We start from the raw sequence: 18,752 nt of genomic DNA, 5'->3' as shown, positions 1-18,752 counted from the left end.
AAACGGCAGAGATACTGTGGTTGTGATGCAAACCAACAACAGCACCGAAGTGAGTATGTCTGTCCTGCGCAATGCTGCTGAAGCAAGCAGCTGCTCTTACTGTACGCGTGCAAACGCCACGTTACAGACAGGCCTGCGGATGATTATCTGAAAAACAGAAATAACACAATAACAAAAGATTCTCAACAAAAACCAGCAATTTAACAATTATATAAATAATATAAAACATCTCGTATGGTGTGAATTAGCAAAAAATGAGAAAGAAAATAAGCTCCAGCCGGAGCTATGCAGTCTGGGGGGAGAGAACAAAGTCAGCTGACGTTGTTCCTGGGTCCCTGGGAAGGAGCGACTCGAGCCACTGGCTTCACGAGGGGCTCAAGGCTGCGCGGGATGTAACTAGTAACAGGCTGTAGTGCACACAAATACACGTAAAATAGAAAACGATTCAGCAATTTGCTTAAATATCACATACAAAATGTGTAAAAACACATAAAATGTGAAATATATACAGATATAAGCAACAATGTACTTATCTGAACAAGGCTCTCCGATCAGGTCAGTCTTGAAAGGAAAAATGGCGCTGAGATCTGAGATTGCAGTACTTTTGATTATTATTATTATTATTATTATTATTATTATTATTATTATTATTATTATTATTATTTATTTCTTAGCAAACACCCTTACCCAGGGCAACATCCCTCAGGGGCAGGGTTACGACTGCATCACAGGCTACAAGAGCAGCTTTGGTATAAAGTATTCAGGATTCGGGTCTTTAGGAGGTAAATACCCATTCGGTAATGGTTACATTTCTTGAAAGGGAACTACTTATCCATTTGTAATAAAATTTGGTTCTAGAATTTATTAATCAATCTGTGGATATACAGTATAGAGGAACCTGTCCGTCGGTATTTATTTCACTTCAGATTTTTACATGTAAATACATTGTGTGGGTCATGGTTAGGGAAGTTTTTTCTTTTTTTTGGTTTCTGTTAATAAATATACCTGAACAGGAATCACTTTGTGTAAAACCAGTACAACGTGCACCAAAACATAACTCTTAAATCCTAATTTCTGAACACTGTAACTAAAACGTCCAGCCGTTACGTCTCATGCTGAACTGTCATGCACAAAAACGACGAATGCGCACAATACAGAGGGAAAACGACAGGCTTGCATGAGTTACTTTTTTTAATCACTCCTCTACAACCAAATACAACTTGCAAAATCACATTCAGTTGGCATTGTAGCCCTTCATGTACCATCAAAATGCTGATTATTTTTCCCAGGAGGGGGGAGTAATGGGAAAGATAGATTCAGCCGAGTGTTCCTATAGGGTTGTAAGTGCTTAATGTGCTTGTGACAGGGTGGCTGAGTCGTGACATCAGGCCAGAAGCAGGAAGGAAACTGACACCAGGGAAGTACTGCAGTTCAAAATAAAGACGCGGCGGTGCCGTATATATTTAAATAATACAAAAATAAAATAAATATTTTAAATGCAAAACAAAGTGCTCACAGAGCAAAATAAAAGTTCAAGCAAAACAAGTCACAAACACAAAACAATACTGAGGTCCGGCTGGGCAGCAGCCTTCACTTAACCTATAGTTTTAATTTTTAAGTTTCGTTTTCTCTCACTCCTTGCTCTCTTGTTCCTCCTCTCAAAACACCTCCCTGTGTGCAGAGAGCTGCAGGCTTATATATCGTGGCCGAGGGGTTCAACTAGTTGGCAATTATTCTATTACCCCTCGGCCACAATCTGCACGAGTTTTCTAAATTACTGTGGATGGGGCTACCCATCCACGCTACTAAGCAAAAACAAACATTTGGCTACGCCGTCATTTAAATACGTTTCTAAAATAATATAACAAAACACCCGGCGCTTCGCCGTCATATAAATATAAATACAATAATAAATCAGCAAACAAAACAAATACAAAATAACACAGGGGCGGAGGGGGAGACCCCGTACTAAAAATAAACAAATAAATAATACATACAGGGCTCCTCGCCCTGTTACAGTGCTTTTTTAAATTTATTAACCACAGTCCCTGCAGTCAGAATATTGAATCCCGAATACGGTCAGTTGCTTCAGTGTTAAACAAAATACATTTTAAACAACTGCAAGGAGCTGACCGTATTCGGGATTCAACATTCTTGCCGCAGGGATAGTTGTAGATCTACATTTAGCTGATTATGAAGAATTCATCAGAACTATGATTTTAATAACCATTAATGTAATAATCCTCAATAATTTATTTGTTGCCTATAATGTAATAATCACCCAATAATGTAGTAACTCAACTGATAATGTAATAGAAATTTCTGCCCGATAGTGTAATCATTTTTCACTGATAATGTAATAACTCTGACCTGTCTGATAATGTAATATACTTCTAACTGATAATGTAGTAAATGACTTAGTCTCATCCACCTAGAAATCCATAGGTGGATGAGACTGACCGATTTGGTTTAATAATGATTGGCACCAAAGCTGCCAAATAACTTCTCCTCAAGATCTTGTTGCCAAGAACTAAAGTAAATAGATCATCCATTGCCATTGGTTAATTTCAAGAATATTTTAATGATTGTTTAGTTTCTGTGACAAGCAAGACTTGTTTTCTAACGGAACGCTAGTAGGCTGCGTAAGAGTGGATGAAATGCATGTGTGTTGGATAAAAAGCAGATTAAATAACTCCCAGTACCCAGTACTGGCATTAAAATAAGTTCCAGTCTGGAGTACCAATGAGTACTGGCAGAATTTCACCCCTGTCTTTCAGCTGTTCAAAACTTAAGTTATTGCAGTAGGTAGCTGAGCTACTGTGACCTGATGCACAATTAAAGATGTTAATGAGGTTTCAATGAAAGGCCAACTCAAAATAAATAAATACTCTAAAAGGTGAGTGATTATTACTGTATTCTCAAATGTTCAAACTAATGTTTCATGCGGCTGCTGGTTCTAATTTGTACGTACATTCGTGACAGGGGAGGTATGTTACTAACTTCCATATTTAAGAAATGTATTTCCTTTACTTTCCTAATTGCTGTAAACTGCAGATTGCTTTTAACCAGATAGAGCAGGTAGAATGACAGGGAATAAGTAGAAAATACAGAAAAAGAGGTCACGTCTTCACAAAATGTTATGGATTCAACTATTAATATTAATACTTTTTGTCTTTATTTTAGCCAAATCCTCTCAACCTAAAAAAGCTGCTTCTTCAAAGCCAGTTTCACAACCATCATCTTCAACACCATCAACATTTTCAACCACAACAGGTCGGCAAAAAGTTTCCAAGGACAGTTCTGCAGGCAAAAAAGGCAACTCTGGAGCCCCTAAGGTTCAGAAGAAACCTACAAAACAGCCAGAGCATCATGAAGTCCCAACAACAAACTCCCCAAAGATTACTCCTGGACCTAGTCCCAGCAGCTGCCTTCCAGAAGCGGAAGAGGCTGGTGACTCAGTCTGTAAAGAGCCTGCAGAATCAGAACTGCTACCCAGCGAACAATCAGCTCCCCAACAGCCTTCACCTCCACCTCCACCAACTAACACCCCTCTTGACATAACTGCTGAAGAGCCACCAAATGGCCAACCTGCTGTAGAAAAGAATGCTTCATTTCCATCTCCATCTGTATCCAGTTCAAACTCCAGTGATCAACTTCAGGTTGAACAAATGCAGGACAATGGAGAGGAAACCAATGGACCTCAGGCTGAAGACAAGAACATCTCTGGGGGAAATGAATCTTGGTAAGACTAGAGCGCTGACATCTATTTAAAAAAAAAAAAACAAACAAACACTAGAACTTACCTTAAAAGTAAAGTCCTTTCTCACATCAGTTTTAGCATTCATGTTATGCAGCATGTCTGGCAGAGATGCTGCTATATGGTGAATGCTACCAGTCAGGCTTTCTACCTTCTACACTGTGCTGAGGGCCTGTGACAAAGTGGCTGAGTGGGAACAGGTGCAGGAGTGATGCAGTGCGGTAATTAAACAGCCTTGTAATCCAGTTTGGAACAGTGAACTTTATTTTTATTCCAGGTCTGGTGACCTAAACAATAATCCCCCAGCAATACGCAACAATGTGTACTGCACGGTGTAAACAATAACAGGATTGCAGTCCCAACTAATAAACACAATATCTGACCCACAATAATACATACAAGGTCACCTGGGTGCATGCAGCAGTGCTTGTGGTGGGTGATACAGGTTATTTAGTGACTGTTGGTGAAGTGCAGTTCCGGCTTAGTGCTGGCCCAAGGTGACAGCTCCGGAACTGTGTTAGCTGTCTGGTAATGCACAAGACAAGACAATTACAAGACAAAACACTCACAGTACTTTTATGATTAGGAACAGGGTCTCTCACGGTCCTTCTCAGTTTATTTACACAAACAAAAAGCGAAGGAACAGATTACGATTCTCTGTCCCCTTTTATGCTGTCACACATGATCCCTTGGTAAACGAGTGCAACTGCCTCTCCAATCTGCGGCTGCCACATCGTTTCCCTTCCGGGTCAGTGCGTTATTGTAATGCAGTCTTGCCCCCTTCCAGGCTGGCCGACTTCCCTTGAACCCTGGGAAAGAACTGTCAGAACAGCCCGTCCGTCCAGAGAACTCTGTTCTCGCTGCTTAGTGCCCTCACAGGCCGGGAGGGTGATTTACAACCAAGAATCATTGTATTTCTGTCACATATAGCACCGCTCAGAGTGGAGCCGAAGGAACACTCGGCTGAATCTATCTTTCCCATTACTCCCCCCTCCTGGGAAAAATAATCAGCATTTTGGTGGTACATGAAGGGCTACAATGCCAGATACCACCGAGTTATCTGGGAATTGCTATCCTTCATTGTGATTAATCACTTGAGTGGGGCGTGGTCAGTGACAAGATCAAATGAATGTCCCAGCAGGTAATATAGTAAGGAGTAGCCCATTTAATGGCCAAACACTCCTTTTCGACTACGGAGTAGTTGCGCTTCCGAGGTAGCATCTTTTTACTGAGCTAAAGTATCAGGTTTTCTACTCCATCTACCTTTTCGGACAAGACTGCACCCAAACCCACATCTGACGCATTGGTGTGGAGGATGAATCTCTTGGTGAAATCAGGTGTTATAAGGGTGGGGGCCTGGCACAGTTTAGCTTAATAGTATCAAACGCCCCCTGACACTCAGCTGACCACTAAATTAAATTTGGAGCACTCTTTTTGGTGAGGTCGACTAAAGGGTTAAGCACCGTGGCATACTCGGGGATAAAGCGGCGGTAATAACCAGCTAATCCCAGTAGTGACCTCACCTGAGTCTTGGTTCTGGAGATTGCCGTGTCGACCAAAGCCTGGATTTTGGTGACCACGGGTCTCACCCTTCCATTTCCCATTAAAAATCCCAAATATTGAGTTTCTGTCTTGGCAAACACACATTTTCTCAAGTTAGCTGTTAGCTGGGCTACCCTTAGAGACTGAAGGACAGCTGTGACCCTAGCCAAATACTCTCGCCAGGTGGAGCTGCAAATCACCACATCATCAATATACGCTGCTGCATATTCATGATGTGGGAGTAAAACCTGGTCCATCAGGTGCACCATGTAGCCCAAACGGCATGGTTGTGAAGTGAAACAGCTCTTCTGGTGCTGAAAATGCGTGTTTCTCTCTAGAACTGCTGGTTAAGGGTCAAGATAAATCTTGCCTTTCCCAGTCTATCTAGAAGTTTGTCAACCCGAAGCATAGGGTACACATCGAACTTGGCAATAGCATTTACCTTCCGGAAGTCCACACAGAATCGATTGGTGCCGTCTTTCTTGGCAATTGGACTGCACCACTCGCTCCTGAAAGGCTCAATCACCCAAGTTCGAGCATGTCCCATACCTCTTTGCGAACGCCACTTCGTCGACTTTCTGGGATCCGGTAAGGTCTCTCTCTTACTGTGACACCTGAGGGAGAGACAATGTCATATTCAACCAAGTTAGTCCTGCCGGGCACGTCAGAATAAACATCGCTGAAATCCTCAATAAGCTTACGCAGTTCCCGTTGCTGCTCTGGAAACAATTGTTCCCCCATCGAAATGATTTTAGTGCTAGGAGTCTCTGGACAGGGGCCTAAATCATCCCATACATTGCCTGGGGCTATAAATAAGACCTCCCTTGCCTGCCAGGGCTTTAATAAATTTACATGATAAATTTCACATACATTACGGCGATCAGGCTGTCTAATTTCATAATTCACCTTTCCTATAGCCCGAATCACTTCATATGGCCCCTGCCATTTAGCACATAATTCCGATTCTGAGGAGAGAAGCAGCATCATTACCTTGTCTCCTGGACGAAAGGTTCAAATTAGTGCATTTTTGTTGTAATGCTGCTGCTGTCGGTGCTGAGCCGATTTTAGGTTGTTCTGGGCCAAATGACCTACCAAATCCAGACGATCTCTTAGTAGGAGCACATGCTTCACTACTTTTTTGGACAAGCCTTTGTGCTCCTCCCACTCTTCTCTCAACAGATCGAGGATGCTGCAAGGCTGTCAGTCGTACTAGAGCTCGAAGGGGGAGAACCCTGTCGAACTCTGCGGCACCTCTCTCACTGCAAAACGGAGGTAGGGGAGAAGCGATGCCCAATGTTTTTGCTCTTGATTCACAAATCGTCTCATAAGGTCTGATTGAAACATTCCACCAAACCATCCGTCTGAGGATGATAAACAGATGTCCTGATGGGACGTATTTTTTATATTTTGTACACTTGCTGTAACATGTTAGACAGAAAGTTAGTTCCATGATCAGTCAGGATTTCCTTGGGGATCCCTACTCTAGACATAATCTGCACTAGTTCTTTGGCTATCGCAGCTGCACTAGTGGACCTCAATGGAACTGCTTACTGGTATCGCGTTGCATAATCTACCACCAGTAATATATGCGTATACCCAGAATCAGAAGGTAGCAAAGGGCCCACTATGTCCATTGCAATGCGTTCAAATGGGGTGGAAATAATCAGCAATGGGACCAAAGGGGCGGGGCACTCTCGACCCGGCGCTACTCTCTGGCAGTCTGGGCATGTGGCTACATATTTCATCACTTCATTATGAAGCCCTGCCTAATAGAATCAAGCCAATATCCATTCCCTTGTCTTGTCAGCTCCGAGGTGCCCCACAAAAGGGATATCATGCTCCAGCCTCATGACCTCGGTCCGACAAGAAGAGGGAACCAATAATTGTGTTACAGCCTGTTCTGTGCCCACGGTTAGATTTACCCTATACAGTAATTGCCCTTAAAGTGTGGAAATACTAGCGCCCCAGCACCATCAACATCCTTACCTTCAATAGACCAGACCTGCCCCCAAGTGTACACTAGTGACTGGTCATTATGTTGGCCCCACACTATGTCCGGTATATTGAGAGGGGCTGGAGTAGCATCTGCCCTGGATGGCCCAGTAACCTCGTCCTCTCGGTCACAATGAGTTGCAACTCCCTTTGACTGGCGTTTGTTACCATCCGAGTGCTCTCCCACCAGACCCCAGCCTTGTCTCAGTGGTGCTCCCTCCCATTTTGTGGTCCTTCTCTCTTTATTTGTTTGTCTAGGATGGAAAATAGAAGAAAACATTTCAGCTTGAAAAGGAAACACATCACCAATTTGTTCCCTTTTCTTTTTTTCTGCCACATTTACATGCGCGGCTGAGACTGCCATTATTTGCATTAATTCTTTGAATTTTGGCCAATCTCGGTGCAGAATAACTGGGTGTGGCAACCTTTCCGCCACCAATACTAGCAGGTAACGCCGTGTCTCCATCAATACAGGAGATAGCCACCTGACCTCGTGGCCGCCACGACACACCGCCCAAGAGAGCTGTTCTAATCAAGGTTTGCTCACACCCTGTGTCCACTAATGCATGGGTTTTCACATTGCCTAAAACCACATCAATCATACAAGGCCCCTCCCGACCATTTTCCCCGTGCTTACCTATCTTAGGTGCCCAATTACACGCGGCCACATCACACTCCATGGCAGTGGGGCATGACCTTGCCAGATGTCCCGGTTGGTTGCACCTAAAACAAGTTGGGGGGACAGAGGAAGCAATGGTTAAATATCTGTCCCATTGCTGGTATGGCAACGGGGCAGGGGCAGCACCTCTACCCCAGCTGGGGGCCAACCTTGGTCTTCGTGAAGAGGAGGTAAGGGGGCCCATTGGGGTCAGCGGTCTTGGAGGTCTGGGTCCCGGGGCTGATGGTGGTGGTGGTGGCGGAGGAGAGAGAAGAGGGGCTCGGCTGCTCCGAAGGGCGGGAACCGACAGTATCCTGGTCCGGGTGGAGACTAGGGCATCCTCAAAATCCTTGGCCAGTTTCACGGCGTCTTCCAGGGTGTCGGGGTTGTGGCGCCGTATCCATGCTTGGGTATCGCCGCCGACCACATGGCTGAATTGCTCCACAACCACTGCTTCCCCTATTTGCAGGTTGCTTTTCTTCTCGGGGGTCAGCCAGTGTACCATGTGGTCACACAACCGCTCCGCAACCACCCGGGGGCGTGTCTCTGGGGATCTCCAGTATTCTCTGAACTGTACCCGGTGGGTCTCTGCCGTAATGTTGAGGCAGCGGAGAATGGACAGCTTGACCAGGTCGTAACTGGCGGTGCTGAGGTCGCTCATAGCCTGGTAGGCTGCCTGAGCCTCCCCGATCAGGCAGGGTCCCAGCTGGCTTGCCCAGAACTCCTGCGGTGGTAGCCAGCCTCTGAAACGCAACCAGGTATGCCTCTGGGTCATCCTCGACCATCATCTTCATCGTCTGAGCCTTCAGTGCCGACATTGCTGGTGTTCCTGTAGGGGCTGGTGCTGTGGAAAGTGCCAGCCCTACCTGTTCAATGAGCTCAGTGTAACGCTCCTCCCTCCTTCTCTCCTCTGCATCCCGTCTGCTGTCCAGCGCCTCCAGCAGCTCTGCCAGTGCGTTACAGTCCATGATCCAGTATTCTGACACCACGTGTGACAAAGTGGCTGAGTGGGTACAGGTGTAGGAGTGATGCAGTGAGGTAATTAAACAGAGCCTTGTAATCCAGTTTGGAACAGTGAACTTTATTTTTATTCCAGATGACCTAAACAATTATCCCCCAGCAATACACAACAATGTGTACTGCACAGGGTAAACAATAAGGGGATTGCAGCCCCAACTAGTAAACACAATATCAGACCCACAATAATACATACATGGTCACCAGTCCTGGGTACGTGCAGTAGTGCTCGTGGTGGGTGATACAGGTTATTTAGTGACTGTTGGTGAAGTGGCCATCTGGCTTAGTGCTGGCCCTAGGCGACAGCTCCACAACTGTGTTAGCTGTCTGGTAAAGACAAGACTAGACAATTACAAGACAAAACAAACAAAACAATCACAGTACTTTTATGATTAGGAACGGGGTCTCTGTGGTCCTTCTCAGTTTATTTACACAAACCAAAAGCGAAGGAACAGATTGCGATTCTCCGTCCCCTTTATTGCTGTCACACATGACCCCTTGGTAAAGGAGTGCAACCGCCTCTCCAATCTGCGGCTGCAACGTTTTTTCCCTTCTGGGTCAATGCGTTATTGCAATGGAGTCTCGCCCCCTTCCATGCTGGCTGACTTCCCTTGAACCCTGGGAAAGAACTGTCAGACCAGCCTGTCCAGAGAACTCTGTTCTCACTGCTTAGCGCCCTCACAGGTCGGGAGGGAGATTTACAACCAAGAATCATTGTATTTCTGTCACAGGGCCTGAATCACTTAGAAACCTCACTAACATCGTTTGGTGTGACAGGATAGCATCACGGCCCTAGCTGCAGTCTAAAGCGCACTTTTATTAAACAGAAAACAAAGAAAAAGGCACAAGGGCCAAAACAAAAGGTTAAACAAAACAATACAATCTAATACAATACATGCCTGTAGGCTAGGCTTTCACTGATCCTATACGTTTTGGTTTTTAATTTTCTCTCTCGCTCCACTCGCTCTCATTCCTCCTCTGAACACCCACCTGGAACCGAGAGAGCTGCAGGTTTATATGCAGGTGACCATCTTCCGATTAGCAACAATTACACAACTAATTAAACTCGGGAGATGGTCACCTTCTGCACAAGGCTTTTAATTATTCCTGGCAGAGGACGAGCACCAATCTCGCCTCTGCCAGAATACGTTTTAAAAATAAACAAAACAATAACAAACACGGCGCACGGCTTTCGCTGTCATAATTACACATAACGATAATAATAAATACAAATAAATCATACACCAAAACACACGGCTTTCACCGTCATTTAAATATAATAACTAAATCATAATACACAAATACCAAATAATAACCTGCACAGGGGCGGAGGGGGAGACCCCGTTCTAAAAATAAATAAAGAAAATCCATGTACAAGGCTCCTTGCCCTGTTACAATGGCTTTCAAACATTTATGATAATTCTTAACCAGTATGTTACATCTTAGTGAATTATGGGCCCATTCTGTCTTGCATATTGCCTTCATCAGACAGACTGGACACACAATGCTTGGCTACAGCTTTTTTCAGATCATTCCAAAGTATTTCCATTAGATTGAAAGCCATTCCAGAACTGTAGTGCTGGAAGATAAACTGTCTAGACAAGTTTTGTTTTTAATACCTTTTCTTGGAGGTTGCTCCCCTGGATGGAGGAATATTGTTCTTAGTGTGTCATATATTGCTGGCATTGGTGGCAAAATGTTGATCATGCTGTGCTTGTTTCCCAGTTTCTAAGGCCAAACATCGCAGCACCTGGTCATGACGCCAAGTAAACCGTCCTTGGCTAAGACCCACCTAACATCCTGTCAAAATGTGTCTAAATGTAGCTGGTGATGAACACAAAGGACACCATGGATCCTCTCCTACCCATAGATTAAGGTTCTGTGGTGATGGGAGAACATCATATGTTGACCTGATGAGGAAACTGATCCTGCTCTGTTCCATTGTCTATAGATCTCGCCAGCTGATCTTGCGTTGTTCCACACTCTCCCATTTCGTCCATTCTCCCTGCTTGGCCTGGAATACTGCCTTTACGCACCTCATCCTCTCCTCCTGCTTTTGCACTTCTTCCATGTAGGAGGAGCTGAACTGAGACCATGGCCTCCTCTTCCATGCTGTACTTGCCCCATGATATCACTGATACAAAGGACAGCCTTGTATTTTCCACAGCTTCCTTTGTCGTCCACTTCCAGTTTTCAACACAGGTGCTGCCTCCCTCACACATTCGTCGTGTGACTCTACCAGTGTAATTTCCAATTGAACCTTGGCGCACTTAAACTCCTCGGTTAGAGCTGAGACTGGCAGCTGCAGTATCCCTTTACCATACAGTCCCACTCTGTTGAGGCAGTGTGGAACTCCTAACCATTTCCTGACCTATGAACTGATTAATGCTTCTCTACTGTTGTCAAGGAAACCTCATACACAGTGAGTGGCCGCAGAAGTCTTGGTAGTAGACCAAACTGAAAGCACCAAAGTTTGCAGAAGTATTCACCCCCTACCAATAATGTCATATTTTGTTGAATTACAAATAATGTATGCACAGTTTTTATTCAAAGCTGTAGTGGTTAAACTGAACACTGTTATATGAGGAGGAGGTTAAATGTCAGCAAAATTTGCAAAGAAAATGTACAAAATGAAATTTACTGGTTGCATAAGTATTCAGCCCCTAAGTCAGTACTTGGTAGAAGCACCTTTTGCAGCAATTACTTCTAATCTTTTTGGATAGGTCTCTACTAGAGAGCAACACGGGAATGAAACGTCAGTCCTGTTGCATCCTGTCCTGTCAAAAATGTTCCTGTCCCATCCCATCCCATAAGAGTAAAGATTTCCAATCCTGTCGCATTCTGGACAAATTTTTCCCGTCCCGTAACTTTTTTTTTTTTTTTTTTAAATTCCTGTCCCATCCTGTCCTGTCAAAGAAAATCCTGTCCCATCCCATCCCGTGATAAAGAGAGATATTATTTGGAGGTACAGATATTTTTGTATTCATGTATAAAATTAGGGTTTGTAGAGGTTTGTTTTGTTTTGTTTTGGTTTTTTTTTGTTCATTAAACACTACCGGTATACTACTAGTAATTTGTTTTTAGTTTGTTTTTTTCAGAAAAAAATACAGTGCAAGCACAGGGTCTTTATAAGCGCAATGTGCAATATAATGATGTAATATATAAATTTGGTGAAACAACTGTAGAGTTTTGTGCAGCAGTTTCAGTTTCTAAATCGGTTAGAAAACAACCCGGCTCAGAGATTTTAGTATGTCAATGCCACAATAAACTGTCAGTGAAATACAGTATTATGAACCATTAATTCATTAAAAAAAAAAAAAAAAAAACATGGTACTGAAATATTTCATAAACGTTCAGGGAGTATCCATCATGTATTTATTTATTAAAAATCGTAGTATTATACATACCCCTTCAACGTAGCACCGAAGCAGTACCTCCAAAAAATAGTCGCTGCTACTGCCAAATCGTAGCCTTTGACATCTTTGCATTATGATTAGGGGTAATAATCAGAAAATATGCATATCCTCAATATACTGCACATATGTATATAGAGAGAGATATGTTAAATACATGCCAGTAGCAATCCACAGCATTCGGTTATTCTGCTAGTATCAATAATTCATGTATCAATATTGTTAACTAATGGACTGACATAACTATGCAATTACGGGTAATATGAAATATTTTAAGTATCAATGTTAAACGTAAGGGTTTTTATTAACCATTCCGTGTTGACATCTGCTGTCCCTCCGGTCCGTCCGCATTGGTGTTGTCAGTCTCCCTCCGAGTTTGAACCTTCTGATTCGGAGGCATACGGCTCAAATTGATACAGGAGACAAGCTCTGTTTTCTCTCCATCTACATCAGATCCATCACTACATAATTCTCATTCATAAGAGGAGTCTGAAACTGATAAAATTAGGCTACTCTCACTGTCGCTGTCATCTATACTGGCACATGCAAGAGGTCACAGTCTCCTGGCCCCAAACCAGGAAATGGAGCTCACCCTCTGTGTATTTCCAGGTATTATTTGATTTATTGTCCCGTCTTCATGTCACTCTCTAGTCTCTACTAGCTTTGCGCAGTAGGATGGTGAAATTTTTGCAGATTCTTCACGGGAAAATTGCTCCAGTTCTGATAAGTTTGTTTGATAGTCGACGAACTGCTATCTTCATAAATTTTTGATTGGATTCAAGTCAGGACTTTGACTGGGCCACTCAAGAACATGAATTATTTTCTTGTTCAACCACTCCAGTGTGGCTTTGGCTTTGTACTGCGGGTCATTGTCCTGCTGAAATGTGAATTTCTTACCTTATATGATGAACTCCACACACAGAGTGAACTCCCAGTCTCCATGTCGCTTGGGTCAGGAGAAAAGCCAATCTCTTTCCCAGAGATTCTTTATATAATCCTTTTTATGTCCCTCCTCTATAAAGCCTCCCCTTCCTGGAGTATCAATGTCCAAATTTCTGCTGCGTATGCTTGGGTTAGGACTCAGTATAGTTTTTGGCGTTATGTACTTACATATATTATTTTTTTCCCTTTCCTCTTCTCTCTAGAACTGCTGGTTATTCTGGTGATTAGCTGGCTTTTCACACACATGCCTTCTGTGTGTTCACAGTGTGGTTATCCTCTCTCACCATCTTGTGGTAGAGAGGTCTGTCTTATGTGTGTTGACATGTCAGACGCACCTATTCAGAGGGCAAAGGCTCCTTCTTCCACAGTTCCGCATTCTGAAAAATCACGCACTTCATCAGCTAAAATGTCAACTAAAAGACAAAGCAGCTCCACCAGCGCATCTTCCAAATCCTCAACACCAGTGGGTGCAGACAGGAAAATCAATACCATCTTGAAGAAGGACTACGCTGCCTCCACTTGGAATATGCGCATCAACAATTACCAAATCCACGCAGCCAAATATCAACACAAATTATGGAGCCAGATGTCTGCTGCCTTACAGACCCCTACTCTAGAGAACATTGAACTCGCCATGCAGCTTGCACAAGAAGGAAAAAATACTGCAAAAATCCAGCTGCAGGTGGCATGTGACAGCATCGACAACAATGCTAGGACTGTAGCAAGTGTTGTCTCTACGAGACGTGTTCTTCAGATTAAGTCATCCTCCTTTACTCCTGATACACAATCCAAGTTCATGGAGTTACCATTTCAGGGAGACTTACTATTTGGCACTGACCTCAAGGATTACCTAACAGAGATTAAGGAGGCAAGGCAAGCTATTAGATCCTGCTCAACAACAGGCAGGCATACCCCCTAATAGGGGGTATTTTAATAGGCAAAGGTTTTTCAGGCCTTAGCCAACACAATCAACCTTTGGAGGACAGAGCAGGTTCCAAAGGGGACAAGGCTCCATGCCATACGGATCCTTACGTGGCTTTGGCACCCTCTACATCCTCCTGACATTTTCCCGGTCAGCAACCGGTGTGGGTCCACCCCTCACTTCTGCCAGTTTCGGGGGCGCTGTTACCCCGCTTCTGACACCATATGTCACAAGGCTGGCTGAGTGGTGACACGTCAGACCCGGAAGAAACAGACAGACAGAGACAGCGAGGTTGGTGAAGCTGAGCACTTGGTTGTGCTCAGCATTTAATAAACAAAAGAGCACACAAAAACACGACACGGCATTTGAGGCCAAAATAAATAGACGAACAAAACGCACTAACACACAAAACAAGTGGACGAACGTTAAACAAGTACCGTGCTGGCACTTCCAGCACGCTGTAGCAATTGTTATTTTTCCTTAACTGTATTTTTTTCTCCTTTCTCTCTCTCCCGTTCTCCACTCTCTAACACCCAACCCCGACTGAATGAAACGTGCATCTATTTATACTGTTGTGCTGGGATTCAATTACTAATTAATTATTCACTTGAATCCCAGCACGTGAATTAATTATGTGCAACCTCGTGCGCGCATATTACTTACTTTAAATGCACGTGCAGTGATGTGCAATCCCGTGCCTAAATACAATTATACAATTTAAATACAACGTGAAACACAGACCCGTTTATATCCCGTGTACCAATCTCTATACACCAACATTAACACACACAACATACAACACAGAAATGCACACAGGGGCGGAGCACATTGCCACAGGAACATAATATTTTTTCGCTGTCAAAATAGAAACGTTTTTGAGCTCTTTACTTTGCATCTGTGCCAGAGTATCTAGTAGTAAGACTACATCTATTCAAAATGCATATGGAAAAGAAAATATTATCTTATACTGTATACTGAAATATTATCTTATTATAAACTAAGGCTATAAACTAACTAAGGCTAACATGAATATTTCACATGTAGTTTTTGACAAAGATATATCAAAATACTAAACATACTAAACATTTAACAATTTTAATACCATGTTACTTTGAATTACCGCCACCCTTGAATAATCGCCGCACTCAGATATTAGATTTGTAATATAAACCGCCCTCGAATGTATTTTTTTTCCCTTTCTGATCTACAAGCTCAACATCTTTCAATTTAAAAGCTGTTGTAGGCCTTCTTTTCCATCCTGATCAAGTTGTAGCCGAAGAAATGAACTTCAATATGCGCCTGCCTTTAATACCGTAAAAAACACAATCAAAATGTTGCCTTTCGAAAACCTCAGTAATTCAAATTATTGCTGCCCTTGAATAAGCGCCACCCTCTAATAAGCGTTACTCTTGAACAAGCACCACGGCTGTTTTTAGCAATTTAAAATAAATGTTGTGGCAGTTAATTCACAGTAATATGGTACCCCTAATATACTACACTGGGAAATTTAAAAAAAAAAACTTGTATTTCTGGCTGAGGGAAAGAACATTTTTATAAGTTACAGTGTTCTTGCTATCAGTCAGCAGTGTAAAAAATTTTTAAAAAAAAACTCTGCCACGTAGTAAATAGTGTTTCGAAACAACCTGCATACCAATATTATATAAAATGTAATACCTTAGCACAGTGAAAATATACAGAGAATTAAAGTTAATAAAGTGTGTATTATGGCGCTTTGTAATTTTGAAGTGATTTGGTGGAGGAAAAATACCTATAATCCCCATTCAATCTTAATATGACAGAATTCTATCTGAAACAAATTCCAGATAGATTTATCAGAGTTCACATATATTTCTGAGCACATATCAGAAACAGTAGCTTCTATCTTATTTTTATTTTTTTATTTTTTGTGTCAATGAAATCCAAAAGAATGATTAAAGAGTTCAAAACATGATTTGGACAGAAAATGTGTTAAATGCATGTCTTAAAAAGCATAGTTTAAAACCTATTTTACGCATTGTCATGTTGTAGTTCATTGCACATTGGTCTCATCATAAGTGTTAAAGAATTACAGTGCTGCATATTTTATTTTATTATTGGTACTATAAAGGTTTAGTAAGCCAGTTACCAGATACTCTGAGCGTGTCTGATGGGCCAAGTCTATGCAGGTTGTACCACAGCCCTGTTCTTTCCACTGACATTGAAAATCGTGATCAGTTTAGTAGTAGGAATGGGTAAATTGAATGCAAAGAAGATTTGTATGAAACAGTTATAATGGCATACTTCAAAGTCTATTGCATTTTAATTGCATTGGCAACCAGCCCATCATCCTGTTTGCTGTCTATGTGAGGTTAGCAAATTGTACTTTAGAAATGCTTCCAAACCATTTCCTAATCCCAGAAAATATGGAACCGGTTCCTGAAACTGTTATTTGGGTTACCTTTGATTTATTCAACAGTTAATGACCACAGATATGTGAATAATAAATATAAAAGCAATTGTGAATAAAATATATTGCAGATTCACATAACATAATGGTACATATGTTAAATCTACATTCAGTGTTGCCATTTACTGTACATTATTATTATTATTATTATTTATTTCTTAGCAGACGCCCTTATCCAGGGCGACTTACAATCGCAAGCAAATACAAATACATTCAAGTGTTACAATATAAGTCATACAATAAGAACAAGAAATACAATAATTCTCAAGTGTGACAAACCACAATTCAATAATACAGCAGATAATAGTGAAAGTTACATCAGGATATGATTAAATAGTGATAGTTACATCAGGATATGATTAAGTACAAAATACTACAGATTAAACACTTGGCAGATTACAATATTCTGAGGTACAGGATTAAATGCAGTAAAATAGGGGGCAGATAAGAGCAAAATAAAGCATATTTAAATGAAGGGTGATAGTGTCCCAGGATACAACAGAGGAGTTCTACAGGTGCTGTTTGAAGAGGTGAGTCTTAAGGAGGCGCCGGAATGTGGTCAGGGACTGGGCAGTCCTGACATCTGTAGGAAGGTCGTTCCACCACTGCGGAGCAAGGGTGGAGAAGGAGCGGGCTCGGGAGGCAGGGGAGCGTAGCGGAGGTAGAGCCAGTCTTCTAGTGCAGGCGGAGCGGAGAGGTCGAGTGGGGGTGTAGGGAGAGATGAGGGTCTGGAGGTAGCTGGGTGCAGTCTGATCAAGGCATCTGTAAGCTAGTACAAGAGTCTTGAACTGGATGCGAGCGGTGATCGGGAGCCAGTGGAGCGAGCGGAGTAGTGGAGTAGCGTGGGCGAAGCGAGGTAGAGAGAACACCAGGCGAGCAGCAGAGTTCTGGATGAGCTGGAGCGGACGGGTGGCGGACGCAGGGAGACCAGCCAGGAGGGAGTGGAGCAATGTGCTGGTTTTTAGCTACTATACCATGCTAGATTGTCACAGCATTCTACACTAGCCCAGGTAAACTGCAGTGTTTTTTAAATGAAGACCTTGGGTTATATCAGGAATTATATTCGTATCACCACCACATACAGTGCTGGAGTGTTAGCAAACAGTGGGGGACATGTATCAAGATCGACCGACGCAGCGCTAAATTGGCAGAATGTAAAGTAGCGCTCTACCACGGCACAAATTCTACCCCATCTCGAATGTATTACTCAAAATTAATGCGGCGCGGCATAAGCAGGCACATTTAAATGTGTAAATGCACTGCGCCGGTGTTATGAAACCCTCAAAATGGGCTAACGGTAGAACAAATTAACAGACTAATCTGAAAAATAGTGCCTCCACTCCAAATTGTCACTTGAACAATAGGTAGGTCATTTGGAGAGGCAATGACCCGTGCTGACTAAGTGTCTTGACTTTATATTATATTATTATTATACGACGGATAAAACCAAATATACATAATGAAAAGGATATAATGAACCAAGTTTATTATATGACCAATACAAACAATTGTACATAATGAAAGAGCAGCAATATCCTTTTTGTAGTGAGGTGACTAGAACTGAACACAATATTCTAGGTCTTACTAATGCATTGTAAAGTTTTAACATTACTTACCTTGATTTAAAGTCAGCACTTTTCACTGTATATCTGAGTATTTTGTTGACCTTTTTTTTTATAGCTTCCCCACATTGTCTAGATGAAGACATTTCTGAGTCAACATAAACTCCAAGGTCTTTTTCATAGATTCCTTCTTCAATTTCAGTATCTCCCATATGGTATTTCTAATGCACATTTTTACTGCCTGCGTGCAGTACCTTCCACTTTTCTTTATTAAATGTCATTTGCCATGTGTCTGCCCAGTTCTGAATGCTGTCTAGATAATTTTGAATGACCTTTGCTGCTGCAACAGTGTTTCCCACTCCTCCTAGTTTTGTGTCATCTGCAAATTTAACAAGTTTGCTTACTATACCAGAATCTAAGTCATTAGAGCAGAGGACCTAATACTGATCCCTGTGGTACTCAACTGGTTACCTCGCTCCATTTTGAGGTTTCTCCTCTAAT

General features: G+C 42.5%; 1 protein-coding gene across 2 annotated transcripts in view; it reads left to right on the top strand.

The window, feature by feature from the left end:
• LOC117410898 (phosphatase and actin regulator 2-like) overlaps positions 1-18,752 on the top strand; it is a 207,203-nt gene that overhangs the window by 146,356 nt on the left and 42,095 nt on the right. For both annotated transcript variants that reach the window (XM_034921580.2, XM_059025370.1), the window contains one exon: positions 3,184-3,742. In XM_034921580.2, the coding sequence (XP_034777471.2) occupies positions 3,184-3,742 (559 nt within the window). The remainder of the gene's footprint in view (positions 1-3,183; positions 3,743-18,752) is intronic.

Source organism: Acipenser ruthenus, chromosome 6 (genome assembly GCF_902713425.1).
Source record: "Acipenser ruthenus chromosome 6, fAciRut3.2 maternal haplotype, whole genome shotgun sequence".
Taxonomy (NCBI): domain Eukaryota; kingdom Metazoa; phylum Chordata; class Actinopteri; order Acipenseriformes; family Acipenseridae; genus Acipenser; species Acipenser ruthenus.
The sequence above is the reverse complement of the archived record's forward strand: the minus strand, read 5'-3'. Positions and strand labels throughout refer to the sequence as shown.